Here is a 15,992-nt window from a genome sequence, read left to right as displayed (position 1 = left end):
TTATCATCAAACGCTACTTCTAAATCACCAGTGTTATCACCAAATCATGGAACTGTTCAATCTACTTCAAATTATCCCATGAGTACTCCAATAGGAAGAAAACAATCTTTTGCTAGTGTATCATCTGTGAATAGTGACACGAGCACACTTCAAGACGATATGAGAACAACTCTATTCGAAACACCATCATCGTCCCACATCGATTCCTCGGATCCTGACACCTCACCTGATATGAATGAAAGTGGTGAAGATGTTTTGATGAAACATTTGAATAATGTAAAATCTAGAAATCCAGCATATGATGGAACATTTGGCGTACGTATGGATCCTATTACACAAAAGCTGAAAATGGGAAGTCTAGTGGTGTATTTCAAAGATGGAAACATTTCATTTTGGGATGCTAATAAAGTGAAAAAATATGAATGCGCAGGTAGTCCAGAATTGTATGATATGATCTTTTTGAAGAATCCACGAGATGTTGATAATAAAGAAACTCGTCAAGTATATTCCAAAATATTGAAAATAACGAATGCTCCATATAAACAATATCATCAGAAGAATGGTTTTAAAAATACAAATTCTAAAAAATTTCGTGAAGTTATCAAACCTCTATTAGACTCACGACAATATCCAATAAGAAGTAGAAGTAAAATTGGTGGAGCACTCAAACGAGTGAAAATGGAGAAAATATATAATTCTAAACCTGTGAATTATGTGTACTGGAATTCACCGAAAGAGTTAGTTGCTCGCCTACGATTATTGGTAGCTTCAAAGTCAGCTGGTCATACAGGACATGACAATGAAATAATTTCAATAATTGAAGAATTACGTGAAGAAGGTATAATATATTAACATATTCACATGTAATGATCACTGTCACATCATCATTCAATGCAGTAACATTATCACATTTTCTCTTTAATCATATTGAAATAGAATGACTAATGAAATAAGTGATGTCAAACGACAAGTTGTTAATGAATTACATAAACCTGCAAGACGTAATTTTCGTAGAAGAATAACCACCATCAAAGGTTTTGCAGATCTATGGCAAATAGATTTAGCTGAACTGCAACCTTATGCAAAAAGTAATGAAGGATACCGATATATACTTGTAGTGATAGATTGTTACTCCAAATATCTGTGGACTGTAGCAGTTAAAGATAAAACAGGTAGTACAGTAACTAATGCAATGAAACATGTACTGAAAGAAGCCAAATACTTCCCCAAACACATACAAAGCGATCAAGGGAAAGAATTTTTCAATAAAAGCTTCTCATCTCTCATGCGAGAATATAATATCAATCATTATTCAACATTTAGCACAAAGAAGGCAGCTATAGCAGAAAGAGTGATTCGTACAATAAAGGGGTGGCTCTATAAGGAATTTTCGATGAGAGGTCACCACAAATGGCTTGATATTCTTCCAACTATAACTAGTAGATATAACAATAAAGTTCATCGTACAATAGGTATGGCACCCATTAATGTTGATCCATCAACAAGATTGATATTCAAAGGTATCAATGGAGTTGGAAAAAAACAAAGTAAACCCAAATTCCGATTGAATGATATTGTACGAATAAGCAAATACAAAAATATTTTTGAAAAGTCTTACACTGCGAACTTTACCACGGAACTCTTCAAGATTGTTAAAATCAATAAAACTTTTCCCACAACCTATAATCTTGAAGATATGAATGAACAACCTATTAGAGGATGTTTTTACGAAGAAGAGTTATTGCTAACCGAAAATCCTGATGTATATCTGATCGAGAAAGTGCTGAAGAAAAGGAAAAATAAAGTATATGTAAAGTGGTTAGGACTTCCTAGTGAACAGAATTCTTGGATTGATGAATCAAATATGCTTTAAATGTATCTAATAATGTATTTATGAATAAAGTAATGTTAAAGTTCATTATTGTTTTCATTTCAATTATATGTAAGTGAATTGAAAAAATATTGCAGCGGTAAACATTGCCCCAACCATTCGCAATGTTCTGTGTATACCAAACCAAATTAATTGTATACTCCATTCCCGCTTAAAATTTTTTTCAACTCACAATATTGAGAACACAATACCATTCCCAAAACTAATCGCTGTCACTTTGAAATGCTTTCTCCAACTCTTTTCGCCAATTATCTCTCACTGATAATGCCGTCTCATAAAGTCGAGTCGACTCCTCAAGCTCTGCCTGTGCTTGCATTCTCGAACGTTGATTGAATTTGTCATCTTTCATGATTTTTGAACGTAGTTCATCTGCTTCTTTGCTCATGTTAGCCAATTCAATTTTCGCTAATGCAATCTTAGCATCTAATGCTTGAAGAGTGTCCTTATTGACACTAATAGCTTGCTCACTCTTTTCATGTTCAGCAATAGCCTTTTGCGCCTTTACAAGACGGCATTTCGCTTTCTTTTTCATATCTCCAAACCGAAGTAATGGAGTGAAAGAAGATAGCGATTCAGTCATCAAATCACCCTTCATTTCTTTGGGTTCACATTTTGTCTTCCTCTTCGATCTGTCACTTTTCGTTGTGGGCTTTTTCTCCTGCAAACCACTTTTCGATTGTTTTTTTTCTTTCAACTCAGTGACAATCGATGAAGATGCATTATTAACCTTCCTTTTGATAGTTCTGGATTTTTTATCAACACCAAGAGGGGGGGTAGATGAAGGGTGTTTGGATGATGATGATTGTGAAATGATTGGAGTTTCAACGATAATTTGTTGAATTGGTTCCGGCACATCTGCGAAGTTAACGAAGTCGCTAATATCAAAATCACTTATCGAGTCTTGAGACTGTAAATGTAATACTGGAATATTTTCAAAATTAGTGTGATCGATATCAACAAGTGGTGAACCATCTTCAGCAATCAATAGTGGCATGGAGCTCATGATAATGATTATTTAGGTTTGGAGGAATGATATGTGATAGCAATAGAATGTGGATAGGAAAGGTGATGATGTTACTGATACTTCACCTTTTATAGAAGAAAATAAACTAGCGCATGCGCTCTTTCGTCAACTAGCCCACTCTTTCATCGACTAGAGATGCCATATCCTTCTCTCCCACTTAAAACGAGTCAAGTGATAGGTGGGAGTCGTACCACTTCCGTTTCCTATTCAATCGTATAAGTCGACTTGCGATCCTGAAGTTCATTCATTCACTCTCTACAACTGTGAGCAAACAACAACAAGATGAATTCTGCAAAAATAAATGCTGCATTAAATAGAATATCTGCTGTTGATGAAAACAATTGGATAGACGAATCAGATGATGATGATGTCAATGTTCCGCTAGAGGAAGTGATAGTTGAAGCAGAAAATGTTGGAGTCGATGAAGATGAGATAGACGAAGTTGAAAACGAGGCCAACCAAAGCGACGAAGATGATGACGTGATGGAGTTTGAGAGGGTCATGGATGAAGAAGGAGATGATGAAGGGATAGAAGCTGACACAACTGAAGGCGATGGTGCTTTGAGGATCGGTATGCGAACGCTCAATGTCAGTGAGACATTGGAAGATCCCTTGGATTTGTATTGTGCAATGGATGCATACGTATTGATCAGCACAATAGATGGAGAGAACAAAAAACTATGCTGGTGCTGCTTTCGGTTTTATTCGCATAGAAACAATAATGGAGGGTGGTATGCCCATGTCAACACCCACAACACTGTCTCAATTATGGAAATGGGACAAAATTGGTGTGAAGCTTGCGAGAGGCCACTAACAAACTTCACCCGAGTATCTACATGTATTATATGTAATAATGTCCAACCTGTGGCACAATAACCGTGGACCTACTGGTCAAAAAAAAAACAACAGCCCTTTTCAGGGCTACATTATTCACACAAACGGTAGTAGTAGAATTCACAGATTATGTGATAAATGACTACTTTGACTAAAAAGTCGAAGTTAGGATTTGGTTTATCATCGAATATCTGTGTATATGATGAGTACTACTTTGACTGAAAAGTCGAAGTTGATATTTTCTCAATCATTGAATATAATGATAGCTCTGAAAATAGTTGTTTATTGTCTTTAATTGTAGCCCTTAAAAGGGCTGTTTTTCCTATTAATCCATACAATGGTATGGACTAACGCTCTTCATCATCAGAAACAATCATGATGGTGTCATCATCTGAATCATCTGTATCTGATGATATACTGATGATGTCGTCCTCATATTCATCAAATTCATCTGAATCAGATGATATACTAATTATGTCGTCCGCATGATCATCTAGCTCGTTATCCTGTAGATCGTCTAACTCATCTACTTCCTCTTGCATACGTTCCGGGAAATCATCAGGAAGATCGTAGATGCGTTGCAGCATTTCTGCGAAGGTTGTACTGAAATGATCAAACGTAGAATCTATTTCATGTACCTGGATGGGTCCTGTACTCATCATAGAAGACTCTGGTACACTCATCGGTTCGGTGGTGGAATCAGCAATCGACATTGTGGAAGAATGATGTAGAACTGGGATTGATACTATATTTATATTGGAAGAAATAAAACGGAGGGGGTGAAGTGTAAATGTAGAACAGTGTTTGAGATTCGAAAACATTAAAAATGACGATCTTCATGAAACTCTGAGCGATTATTATGAGAAATTCTAAGTGATTATTATGAAAAACTAATAAGAGAGAGGGAGGAAGACACTGCCCCAGCCTCGCAGTGCCTCGTGTACACCAACCAAAAAAGTGTGTACTCCGTGGAAGGAAAGGAAAGGAAAGGAAAGGAAAGGGTGGGAGAAACAGGGAAACGATTACATATCGTCGTCGGAATTTAGGACATCATCGTCATCAATTAGGATAGGAGATGGCGGAGGACTGTCCTCGATAAGGATTGGGGATGGTGGAAGTCTGATGTCGCCAGCGTCATCGTCGTCGTCGTCGTCATCCTCATCTGTGATGTCTACAGGCGGTGGGTCACCCCATTCGTCATCCCATTGGTAGGGATCCGGATAATCCCCGTCCGATAAGTCAGCTTCATCACTCCCAGTGACATGCTGAACCTGCACCCTGTAGTCATTATTCATGAATTCGAAGGGAATGTCATGAGGTGCCGTTGTGGAGTCCACGAATCCTTCATGGATAGAAGCCCAGTAAGGATGTTGATGCGCTGGGTCACTGTACGGCTCAGTAGTTGAATCAGGTTCCATGTTGAAGGTGGCTGATCAACTGAATATTCCAACAGATAATTCCTACTTTTATACTTTTGAAAGGGAGTGGGGAGGAGTGGGGATGAAAGAACTTGGAATTGAAAATGGAAAAAAAGAAAAATAATGAAAAGACGAAGTGAAGAAAAATGCTCCAACCATCGCATTGTTCAATGTGTACCAAACCAAAACAATGTACACCCTTTATTTCACTTCTTTTTTCATTTTTTTTTTGTTTTTTATTCCTAAAATTATAATTACAAACCTAAAACTACCATGCTACCTAATTATCCTAAAACTATCCTAGTTAACCTAAAAACTATTTCACTTTATTCAAAAATTTCTTTATAAATATTTTTAGTTCATTATTGAGCTCTATCGAAGAGGTCTCTGCCTTCCGCCTTTCCTTCAGAGCTGCAGTCCTTCGATCTAGCTCGGCCATCCTCATTAACAACTCGCGCCGTTGGCTAGCAATTTCATTCTCCTCCCGGGAAATGTTAGCCAACGCGGCCTCACTATTTCGTGAAGCAAGTGCAACATCCCTACACCTCTGTAGGAAAGTTTCCATCTCCTGGGGGTTAACCTCTCCGAAAGGCTCCGGCACTGGTGGCACTTGTGGCGCGATCTCCCCGGCAGGCTTCGACACTGGTGGCACGACCTCCATGGCAGGATCAGGCACCGGTGTGAGTTCCATGGGTGTCAACATCGCTGATAATGCAAATTGGGTGAGGATTTCACCTGGAGATGGCACCCTCGGCACCGGCTTATATGCCCTCCGTCTTTCCACTGTCAATGCGAGCGGTGTGGGACGTCTCGGAGGATTCCTTTTGGCGGTCGACCAACTACCTGCATAAGGGTTAGTCCTATTGCATTTACTCCTATACCTTTGAATAGGACCAACCTTAGCTGCAGATTGCCGCTTGGCTTTGTTAACAACCCTGTCTTCCTGAAATGAGACAGGGCTGCGTGGCCGCTGCACACCACCCGAAGTTGAAGCCTTCACCTCTTGGACCATCGCCACCTCGTCTCCCTCGAACATGTCAGGGCTGCCTGGTCGCTCCACCTCAACATCCACAGGTATGATCGATGCCACAGCGTTGTCGATTTCCTGCGTGTAGTTTTCCATTCTGAAAATGTAATACAAAGTTAGTTGTTATGAAAAAGTAACATTGATAACTTACTCAAAATTCGCTTGTTGTAGACTGTAGAAGACTGCTGTATTAGACTGGTGTTGTAGTAGATTGCTGTAGCTGGACTGCACTCGATGAGAAGACTTGTCGTACTGAATGCCGAGAAGTGTGCTCCTCAGGGTGTAGGCAGAAGTTGGAGTGGTGGGAGTGAGGTGGGGGCGCGCATGCGCAATTGTGGGGTGAGGCGAGCAATGGTGGGAAGGGGGCGGGGCTAAAAGTGGAGGAGAGTGGGCGGGGACTACAGTGTGTTGTTAAATTTTTTTTTAATGAAACATAAAATTAAAAATTTTTAGTCATAGAACCGGCATTGGTCATCCTCAGTCATAGAACCGGCATTGATCATCTACTTGAATTGTGACTGGAGAAAAAAATCTTTATTTTTTGTAAATCTATATTATTAAAATCAATAATGGGGGTATTTAATGTTCAGTGTGTATGTAGAATCGATATTTTTTGAGAAATGAGTGGTGGAATCTCATTATTATAATATTGAATTTATTACACTTATTTTCAATTTTACACGAAAAATAGTAATGACAAAAGTTGTAGAGAATTTAATTTCCAACAAATTTGGTCTCTATTATTTTTTCGCAGGATTGATATTTTTCGAGAAAAGAACGGGTTGTAATCTCATTATGTAATATTGAATTTATTACACTTATTTTCAATTTAACACGAAAAATAGTAATGACAAAAGTTGTAGAGAATTTAATTTCCAACAAATTTGGTCTCTATCAATTTTTTCGCAGGATTGATATTTTTCGAGAAAAGAACGGGTTGTAATCTCATTATGTAATATTAAATTTATTACACTTATTTTCAGTTTTACACGAAAAATGGTAATGACAAAAGTTGTAGAGAATTCAATTTCCAACAAATTTGGTCTTCATTAATTTTTTCGCAGGATTGATATTTTTCAAGAAAAGAACGGGTTGTAATCTCATTATGTAATATTGAATTTATTACACTTATTTTCAATTTAACACGAAAAATAGTAATAACAAAAGTTGTAGAGAATTTAATTTCCAACAAATTTGGTCTCTATTAATTTTTTCGCAAGAGGGTATAGGTTTGTGAAAAAATATTTTTTTTTTAATTTTAAAATTTATTTTCAAATTTCAAAAAATTTTTTTCAAATTTGCTTTTTTTCTTCAAATTAAATTTTTTTTTTCAAATTTTAACAGTTGAGAACATGTCAAGTCAGAATTCGAGTACATCACTAATGCCACTTCAGGGACATTGAAATATATATAATAATACTTGTTGATAACTTTCATTATTAATTTTTCAAATACACATTTTTTTTCCTAACCTAACTTAATCAGGCCCTGGCCAGGCAGGCTATTCCACTTCACTATTCACCATGTTGGTTCAATTAATACGTCATCTGTTGCTTTTGGTTTTGGTTCTATTATTCTAATATTTGGATCAATGTTCAGTCCTGGATATCCCACTCCACCTGATGGCCTGACTTTATGGCTTTTCTCCAAAACTTCAACTCTCTCTTCCAGTACATCATACTTTTTCATTGTAGTCGCTGTTATGTTTGACATAGCATCAAATTTTTTATTTGTAGACGCTGTTATGTCAGACATTTTTATGTCTACATCATTTGTAAGTTTGTCAAATTTACGAGTGAAAGTTATCCGAGCCTCTGCAATTTTATCGTCAAATGCTTGACGGGCATCGCGAGCAATATTGCCTATTGTGGATTGTATTGCAGCTTGTAGGGCTAGAAGTATAACCTCCTTTGTTCCGTTAATTTCCCCCTCAAGGTATGATACAGTTACACAATCACTCTTGTCAATTGGTTCGCTTGTATTTTTCAATATTTTTCTTTGCATGTCATAATGACCATCTTTTGTTAATTTAAATCCATTGCCGGGTGGACCTCGGATGACATTACCACCCCATTTTTTTTTCTGCCAAATTTATCGATTGTTTTAGACATTGTGCACCCACGATGATTCTTTTCAAACTGATATTCCTTTCTTTTACATTATACTATATATTGCAGTAATCGATTAGGGAAATAGAAATAATACAAATAAAATTTCAATCATTTTATATTCATTACAGTAATACATATACATACATACATAATACATTAATATCACAATACTTCTGTCATATTGAATTTTCCGGTTTTGAAGATATTGAATGATACTTCAATCATTGATCTCGGCAGATAATAAATTAATCAATTGATCCAATGGAGTCTCCTGAGATTGTGATTGTTGAATAATATTACTTATCCAACGAATGTTCTCATTTGGATCGTTTTCATAAAATTCAATATCATTATGACCCCAAGGAAGAGTGTGGGTAGTATTCGGAATGATAAATCGTTTATCGTCGTGGTATGATAATGCAACTTTATTTTTCAATTCAGTATACATATCATGCAACACGCTTCTAAATGAATTCATCTTTCTGAATATCATACCACCTTGTTCGACGATTTTTTGATAATCTTCGCATGTCAATTCATTCTTTATTACCGATCGTTTAACCCCTTTGGCTTTCTTAAATTCACCATCAACAGATTTCACATAATATGCTTTAGCACCTGTACCATAAAAACTCATGATTGGATCATTTGGAAATTCATCTTTGAAGTTACCCAAGACTGAACTTGTTACTGGAATATTGAATTGGTTAACTATACTGTAATTGGATGTATCAAATCTACTTATGTTAGTTTTTATGAATTCATAAAAATTTTCTGTGTTTACTTTAAGAATGAGCGAGTCGGTATCTGTGTAAAGTAAAGAGACATTTTCATCAAAGTGTTGTTTGATGCATCCATAGAAAAAGTCATACATGACTGTTTTAGATAATTCTAATATGGAAAATCCCAAATATAATGGTTTATCGTAATGAACCTTCACTCTACCCAATTGAATGGCAACGAAATTATCAGTGAAAATTGAACAATTTTTGAAATTTGGTTTGGCTATGAGAGTGCTGGCACCTATATTTTTCTTTATATTTTCCCAATGTGTAACGAGTCTAACATCAATTCGATTATCTACATTCTCCATTGTCTTTCCATACACCGCATTATTCATTAGTTTATAGAAATCTTTAACAGATTTGTTGTTAGACCTATTACGCATTTCATTATTAAGATCTATATAGGGTTTCATCCAGCATGATTGTTTGAATTTCAATACTCTATGTGTATTCATTACAATCAATCCATTTTTGACAGCTTGCTGTAGATTCCTATAATGAACAATATATTTTCTTTTATCATTCAAATTTGGAATTAATTTGGGAATTTTCGATTGTGTACGAGGTGGTATTATTTTTTCGACTAAAAATGGAAGGTCAGAATGTTTATCATGCAACTCTTGTGGATAATGAATGTCCACTTCAAATACATACCCATACGGACTATCAGTACTCACATCCATCACATCGAGATTAAGAATTTCATTTGGTGTCAACCATGTAAATTCACTTGTTGGTAGAGGTTGTGACATACTGTGACCGTATAGATTTGTTGCATCTAAATATGTAATGAATGTGGAAGGTTCATTGGGATTATAATTGGGTAAAAATCTATTATTTGCTATATGTTTCCTCTCGCTACATTGACTAATTCCACCTCGTATACCTTTTTGAAAAAAGTGAATCATATCAATGTCAGTTAGTAATTCCAATTCAACATTAGTGAACTTCAACATGGCATCCCATGATAATCCAGGTGCAGTATAATATTGTGCCGGATCTAAGTTATATATCTCTAAACTTGTGGTGCGGAAGTTTTCAAAAATATCACATAGTAGCAATACATCCGACTTCAAATACAAATCAGAGTATTCCCCCAAATTCTGACACTCGAATACATTCCAAACATTTCTAGCCCTATCATAATCAGTTTCCGATATATGTTCACAATTGAGTGTGTCATAAAACTGATTTTTTGTCGGAAGTAATGGATAATTCAATTTGTCAATGTCATCAACAAAACTATATGGAAATACACCTTTCTGTCTCATCAAATTGAATTTCTCAATTTGTGGGAAATGTTTGTGCATCTCCAAACATTGATCGGAGGTCAAGTTTGCACCCAACTTCTCCAACGAATTAGTCATAAATTTATAACTATCGATAAATCTCATTTTGAGATAATTCTTCCTAACCACACCATCTTTATCGGTATAGCTGTGTGTGAAGAGATGCTTCGTGAAAGATATATATTTCTCTTTAGTTTGCGGGATAACATCAACTTTCTCTTTATTCCTATACAATTCTTTTATGAATAAATGACAATCATAACCACTTAAATTATGAAAAATGATAGGTATGAAGTTTGGTATTTTGAAATTTAAATTACATTTCGAGTGAGCGGCATGTGATCTTTTCTTTCCTGTGACATGACAATGATCTCTTACTTTGACTTCACCATCAGTAAATGCTTTATTACATATACCACAAGTTCTGGCTGCAGCAAACTGTTCTTCTTCTTCGTCAGTTTGTGTATCCATCGGTTTAGGGTTTCTGAGATGATTTTCATGTATCTCTTTCAAATCATCTTCAATGCTACTCACAAATTTCTGAGCTGCATCTACACCCCTATATGTAACAAATTTTGACAAATCATCATTATATGAACACTTTATCAAATAAGCAAATGAATATGGGGCATGTTTGAATGTTTTAATCGTGTATGAACTTTCAGGATTTGGCTCATTCACATGAATCGGTTTAAGCACTGATTCAAAATCAGCATACACTACAAATGGCACCCTCATTTGCCTCTCAAAGTTTTCAAACATTAGTTTATTTTCCGCAACCATTCTACCATATTTATTGATCTTTAAATTAGTAGTTGGTGTTGTGGTACTAATGTGATTACAATCATACATATTATGACGTAAAAGCAATCTCTCATCAGAAAAATATATCAAACATCCGTCACAAAAATATTTTTTCTGTCTATGAGCTGATAGTTGATTAGAAACTAATCTTGAAAGATCTTTGATCCAACAATAGTGACCATTACCGGAGTCATCAGTTATAAACAACAAATTGACATGTCTCCGGAGTCTTCTCTGTGAGTATCGCAATGGACCAATCACTTCATACTTCATTTTACCCTTCTCAAATGTACTCTCTAAACCGTAAACATTAATTGAAATATCATTCCTATCTTCGAATATTTCGATACTCTTATTATTAACTTTAACCGGAAAATCCATACCTGTGACATCTAAAACAGTGGAAAAATGTGGATATGACGTAAGTTCGGACACTCGACTATCTGCAGGATATAATGCTGATGTTATAGCCCAAGCAAAACAATATTGATCTTCATTACGAACATTCACAACAGCTTTCTTCCATTGAATACATTGAGGCAGCTTCACATATGAACGTCCTTCCAGTGGACTGTATTTATTAATGTTGACCTCGAGAAACAATATTTTTTCACAAGTCCAACCTGAATTATTAAAAAAAAATTACTATTCAATCTTATTGAAATTTTTAAAAAATAAATACCTGAGTCACGATCCTGGAACTCAGTCGTTTGAGCCACAATTACATCACGGAATCCATCAAAAACAGCATTCAAATCTGAAGATTGGTCCACTATTTTATTTTGGGAATTAAATGACTTCGTGTCCCTCGAATCATCAGTCTGAAGAATATAATTCCCAAAAACTTCCATATTCACCTTGATGCTTTTATGGATCCTGATGGCTGATTCCAGTAATTCAATGACCTTCTGCCTAATCTCATTGAAAAATGACATGTAGTCACTGGTAACAATCGAACTCTCCACCCTGTATGTAGCAATGCGGCAATTGAATGCATTCGTTATAATTTGAACACCGTCAGACAATTGAACACATGCATTATTTTTATGACTCATGGTTCTTCGGTGAGAATTCACTTGGGTCATAGGAATTGTCACATTACAACAATTGCACGTATACATAGGTGTTGCATTATCCACTCTCACCCGTTTCACTGCAGGCCCTCCTTGGCAACTCTGGAGCTGATGCCGACGAAGATTATCACTACGAGTGAAAGATTTACCACAGTCACAGGAATACATTTTATATAATAGTTCTCACTAACTCACTTGATGTAAACTGACATAGCCAACACTCGTACGCTTCTTAAATACACTCTGATAGGACCCGTCAAGACGTCATAGCCAACCCCACTTCTCAACTACATGCGCCAAGATTACCTCCCAACTGAATGCGATAACAGATGTCGATATACGAGCAAGCAGTGGTCGTTGCGGTCTCGGAGAGGGTAGACGCTAGGCAAACGGTCCTCGGCTGCCGTTGTGTCACCATCGATAGCGGGGCTAGAGCGAACCTTCATCGCTTCGGGAGAGGTGAGGGCAGACCGATGAATACGCATTACTCTGCCACACGTCGTGGAGTGAACATGTCGCTCTCTAGCCGTTGAACGGTTATTGCTGTGACGTCACTCCACTACTAACTTGGTGCCCTAACACCGATGGAGCATTTATTACTTGGAGGATCTTCGAAGTATGCAGACGTATGTTTGTACATAGACAAACAAGCACATGATGAAACCCTGTACCGTGCATTCTCCTACACACACACACACACACACATAAACACACAAAATCTCATATGAAAAAAAAAATCTGAACGATCCATGCACCAGACACTTCAAGGTCACAACGCCTTGACTTCACTGCACAACAAAAAAACTTCACCAAACAACAACCAATAAAAAAAGCAATTAATACGTCATAGTGGTGGGGGGAGGCCGAGAATCAGCTGTAAACAACTACTAATTCTTGATCTCACAAATTGAGTTAATTTCAGTTCTTTTCCTGGCTTCAATTTTTGCTGTTGCTGAGGAATTTCATTTGATGCAAATTCTGAGATAATATATTTTTTATTCTTGATATGTTTTATCAAGGCCCTGGTCAAGTACCACTTTCCAACCTTGTTAATACTGCTATTTTTTTTGAGTAGTTAGTCCTTCTCAAAAAGTTATTGCAATCCAAGATGCTGATGTTTGGTTGTGCAAGATGGTGGAAAGTTTTCAGTAAATCAAAATTTCTTTCATAAACTTCAGAGGTCGAATCGTTCTTGGAGAATCGATGTGGTTCAGTTAGTATAATGCAGTTTGTATGTTTTAGCCGTAGATGTATATTATTCAAATTACATCGAACTCTATCTGGCCAAAAAATGACCAAGTCGTTTTTTAGATTGTTTACGAGAATTTTCTGTCATTATTTTAATAAGTTCTTCATCGCTACAATGGGGCTTGAGGATTGACAGGATTACAACTTCTTCGTTCATTTGCCTCAACAACATTAGCACGAAATCCCTTCCCCTATGGCTTGCTACCAAAACAATTTTTTTCCCTCTATATTGGACTTTCTATTGCCTGATATATTCATTGGTTTAACTTTTTTTTGTCTCGGAGTTGAAGTTGTTTGAGTCTCTCGAATTTTCTTTAGCGCTAACTGATTACGAAATACCTATGGAACGTAAACAGTATATTTTCTCAATACCTTTTAGGAAAAGTAATACGCTTAAATATCGCTTTCTCTAAAATACAAAACTCGTCCAAACGTTCTGTACAAAATGAGGGATATACAACACAAGATTTCAGAGTACTCCTCTGCACTATTTCGAAGTTTCAAGAACGGAAGTTGAAGTTTATCTTATTTCCGGATTGTTTTAGAACTTCTAGGGAAGGTAAACAGGCTTGGTCAGCTGGTCGAACTGGATTCTAGGCGCCCTTCGATAGGTTACAGACCCAAATATCCTTCTGTGTGGAGCGTATTTACGATTCATCGAATATTGATTGGAAAGTAAAATAAGGACTTATGCTAAATTATTTTTTTCAACTATAGCAGGAATATTTAATTACAGAAACATATAAAAAAAGTAATACAAATCATGAAGCAACAAAAATTAATTATTAGCGCTCCGGGGCGACTTGATTGATTCCAGTGGCGCATTTGCTTTTTCAGCTGCAAGAAAAACCTGCAGCACATCATCTGAAGATTTTGATCTGCCAATGTGCTCTCTTTCATAGAATAATGATATATTATTCAAAAATATTCAATTCATAGAGTATTTCAATTGATAGTTGTTATAACTTGAGGCATGTAATCATTTCGAGCAATAAAAACTTCCTTTCACAAACACAGGTTGTGGACTTCTTTACTAGCTAGATGCTATTATTTATGTTGAATGTGAAATATTTTTTACATTATCGAATTCAATGACTAACAAATATATGATCATTTCTAAAATACTACCAATAAACAAAATGATAAGGAAGTATATCTTCCAAATATTCCAAAATTATTTAAGTTCTATTTTATAATGACAAACTTTTGCTACTTCATAAAGTCAAACAAACAGGAGTGAGTCAAAATTCTTGACTCATTCCTGTTATAATTTGAAACCTTGAGAATTGTTGATAAATCAAGTGTTTAATTTATGAGTTGTGTATTGTTTCAGAATCTTGCTTTTTTATTGAAAAAAATATTTTGTATTTATATCGGTGAATACGCAACTTCAGGCAAAAGGGGTATCGTAAAAGTTATAGTACAATGAAACTTTATGAATTGATGCCATTGAAACTATTGAACTATTCCATAAAATTATAATATAAAACTGTCTTTTTCACACGTGAACAAAATGTTCCCAGAATATTTGTTATTTCGATACCGTGAAAGCTCAACAATCGTGTACCAAATTCCATTACAATATCAGAAATTTCAAATATTCATGTTGCGTGTGATTGCCATCGGCTTTTCAACATGAAAAACGCTTTCGTATCTTGGAAACCAAAATTATTGGATCTTTCACATTTACAGGCATTCTTCTTCAATAAATAATGTAACGGGTCATCCTGTGTTTTCTATGCGCTTGCTTGAAATAATATTTTCCCAAGTTTCATCTTTGCGCCCTCAAATATTCAAGTTGACAGCTACTAGTCGCATGACTGCCCGTCAAGAAAAGTAACTAGCATTCTTTGGAGAAATTTATTTTCGCTCTGGAAAAAAAAACAGGCTTAGTTTAGTTTGAATAGAATAACCAAACCAGCCAAACATAAAGACATTTTTGATTTTTGCATATCTTTTCACTTTGTTTCTGTTTCTTCTGTTTGAAAGATGGTTTACTCATCTGGTGACGAACAGACTAAACGCTGTCTCATTTTTCAAATTGAAATTGAAAGATAATTACATATAGAGCAATATATCTCTCTGAGCTACGTTAGAGTAGTATACGAGTGTATTAGTATTACTTTGATGTACTGGTGTTGTATGAAATCTATTGCATAACATTTGTGGTAATGTAGTTCATTACGTGAATACTCTTACTCATAACATGATATAACACTATCCATGATAATGAATAAACAATTTGCACCCTGCAAACAATCCAACAGTAGCTTCTTCAGTAGTTTATTCAGTGAATCTGAAGAAGCAACCGAATAGTTGCAAATCATGCCCGAAAGAAAATAACGCCAGCCGCCACTGGTAGACATAAACCAATTGTGACGAGGCGAAGAGCGCGATCAGTTCGACCGACATTTCGCGTCTGTTCGCACCGAATCGATGGAATTCCCGGCGAATATTCCACCGACTTTGATGAAATTCCGAGGAATGA

At 36.0% G+C, this 15,992-nt stretch overlaps 2 protein-coding genes across 7 annotated transcripts in view; one reads left to right on the top strand and one right to left on the bottom strand.

Annotated features, from left to right (window-relative positions):
• The window catches only part of Rbp6 (RNA-binding protein 6), a 1,483,108-nt gene that overhangs the window by 1,035,800 nt on the left and 431,316 nt on the right, over positions 1-15,992 (top strand). The gene's annotated exons all lie outside the window — the stretch shown is intronic.
• The window catches only part of LOC141480586 (uncharacterized), a 34,963-nt gene continuing 24,353 nt past the window's right edge, over positions 5,383-15,992 (bottom strand). Inside the window, exons 2-3 of the mRNA XM_074170770.1 lie at positions 6,346-6,592; positions 5,383-6,291 (exon numbers count right to left, since the gene is read on the bottom strand). Of these exons, the coding sequence (XP_074026871.1) occupies positions 5,484-6,291; positions 6,346-6,592 (1,055 nt within the window). The 3' untranslated portion in view covers positions 5,383-5,483. The remainder of the gene's footprint in view (positions 6,292-6,345; positions 6,593-15,992) is intronic.

The sequence above is a fragment of the Leptinotarsa decemlineata genome, unplaced genomic scaffold (assembly GCF_025532065.1).
Source record: "Leptinotarsa decemlineata unplaced genomic scaffold, Ldec_3_MD MMD2_P_RNA_scaffold_9, whole genome shotgun sequence".
Classification (NCBI taxonomy): Eukaryota; Metazoa; Arthropoda; class Insecta; order Coleoptera; family Chrysomelidae; genus Leptinotarsa; species Leptinotarsa decemlineata.
Note: the sequence above shows the minus strand (reverse complement) of the source record. Positions and strands in the feature narration are given on the sequence as shown.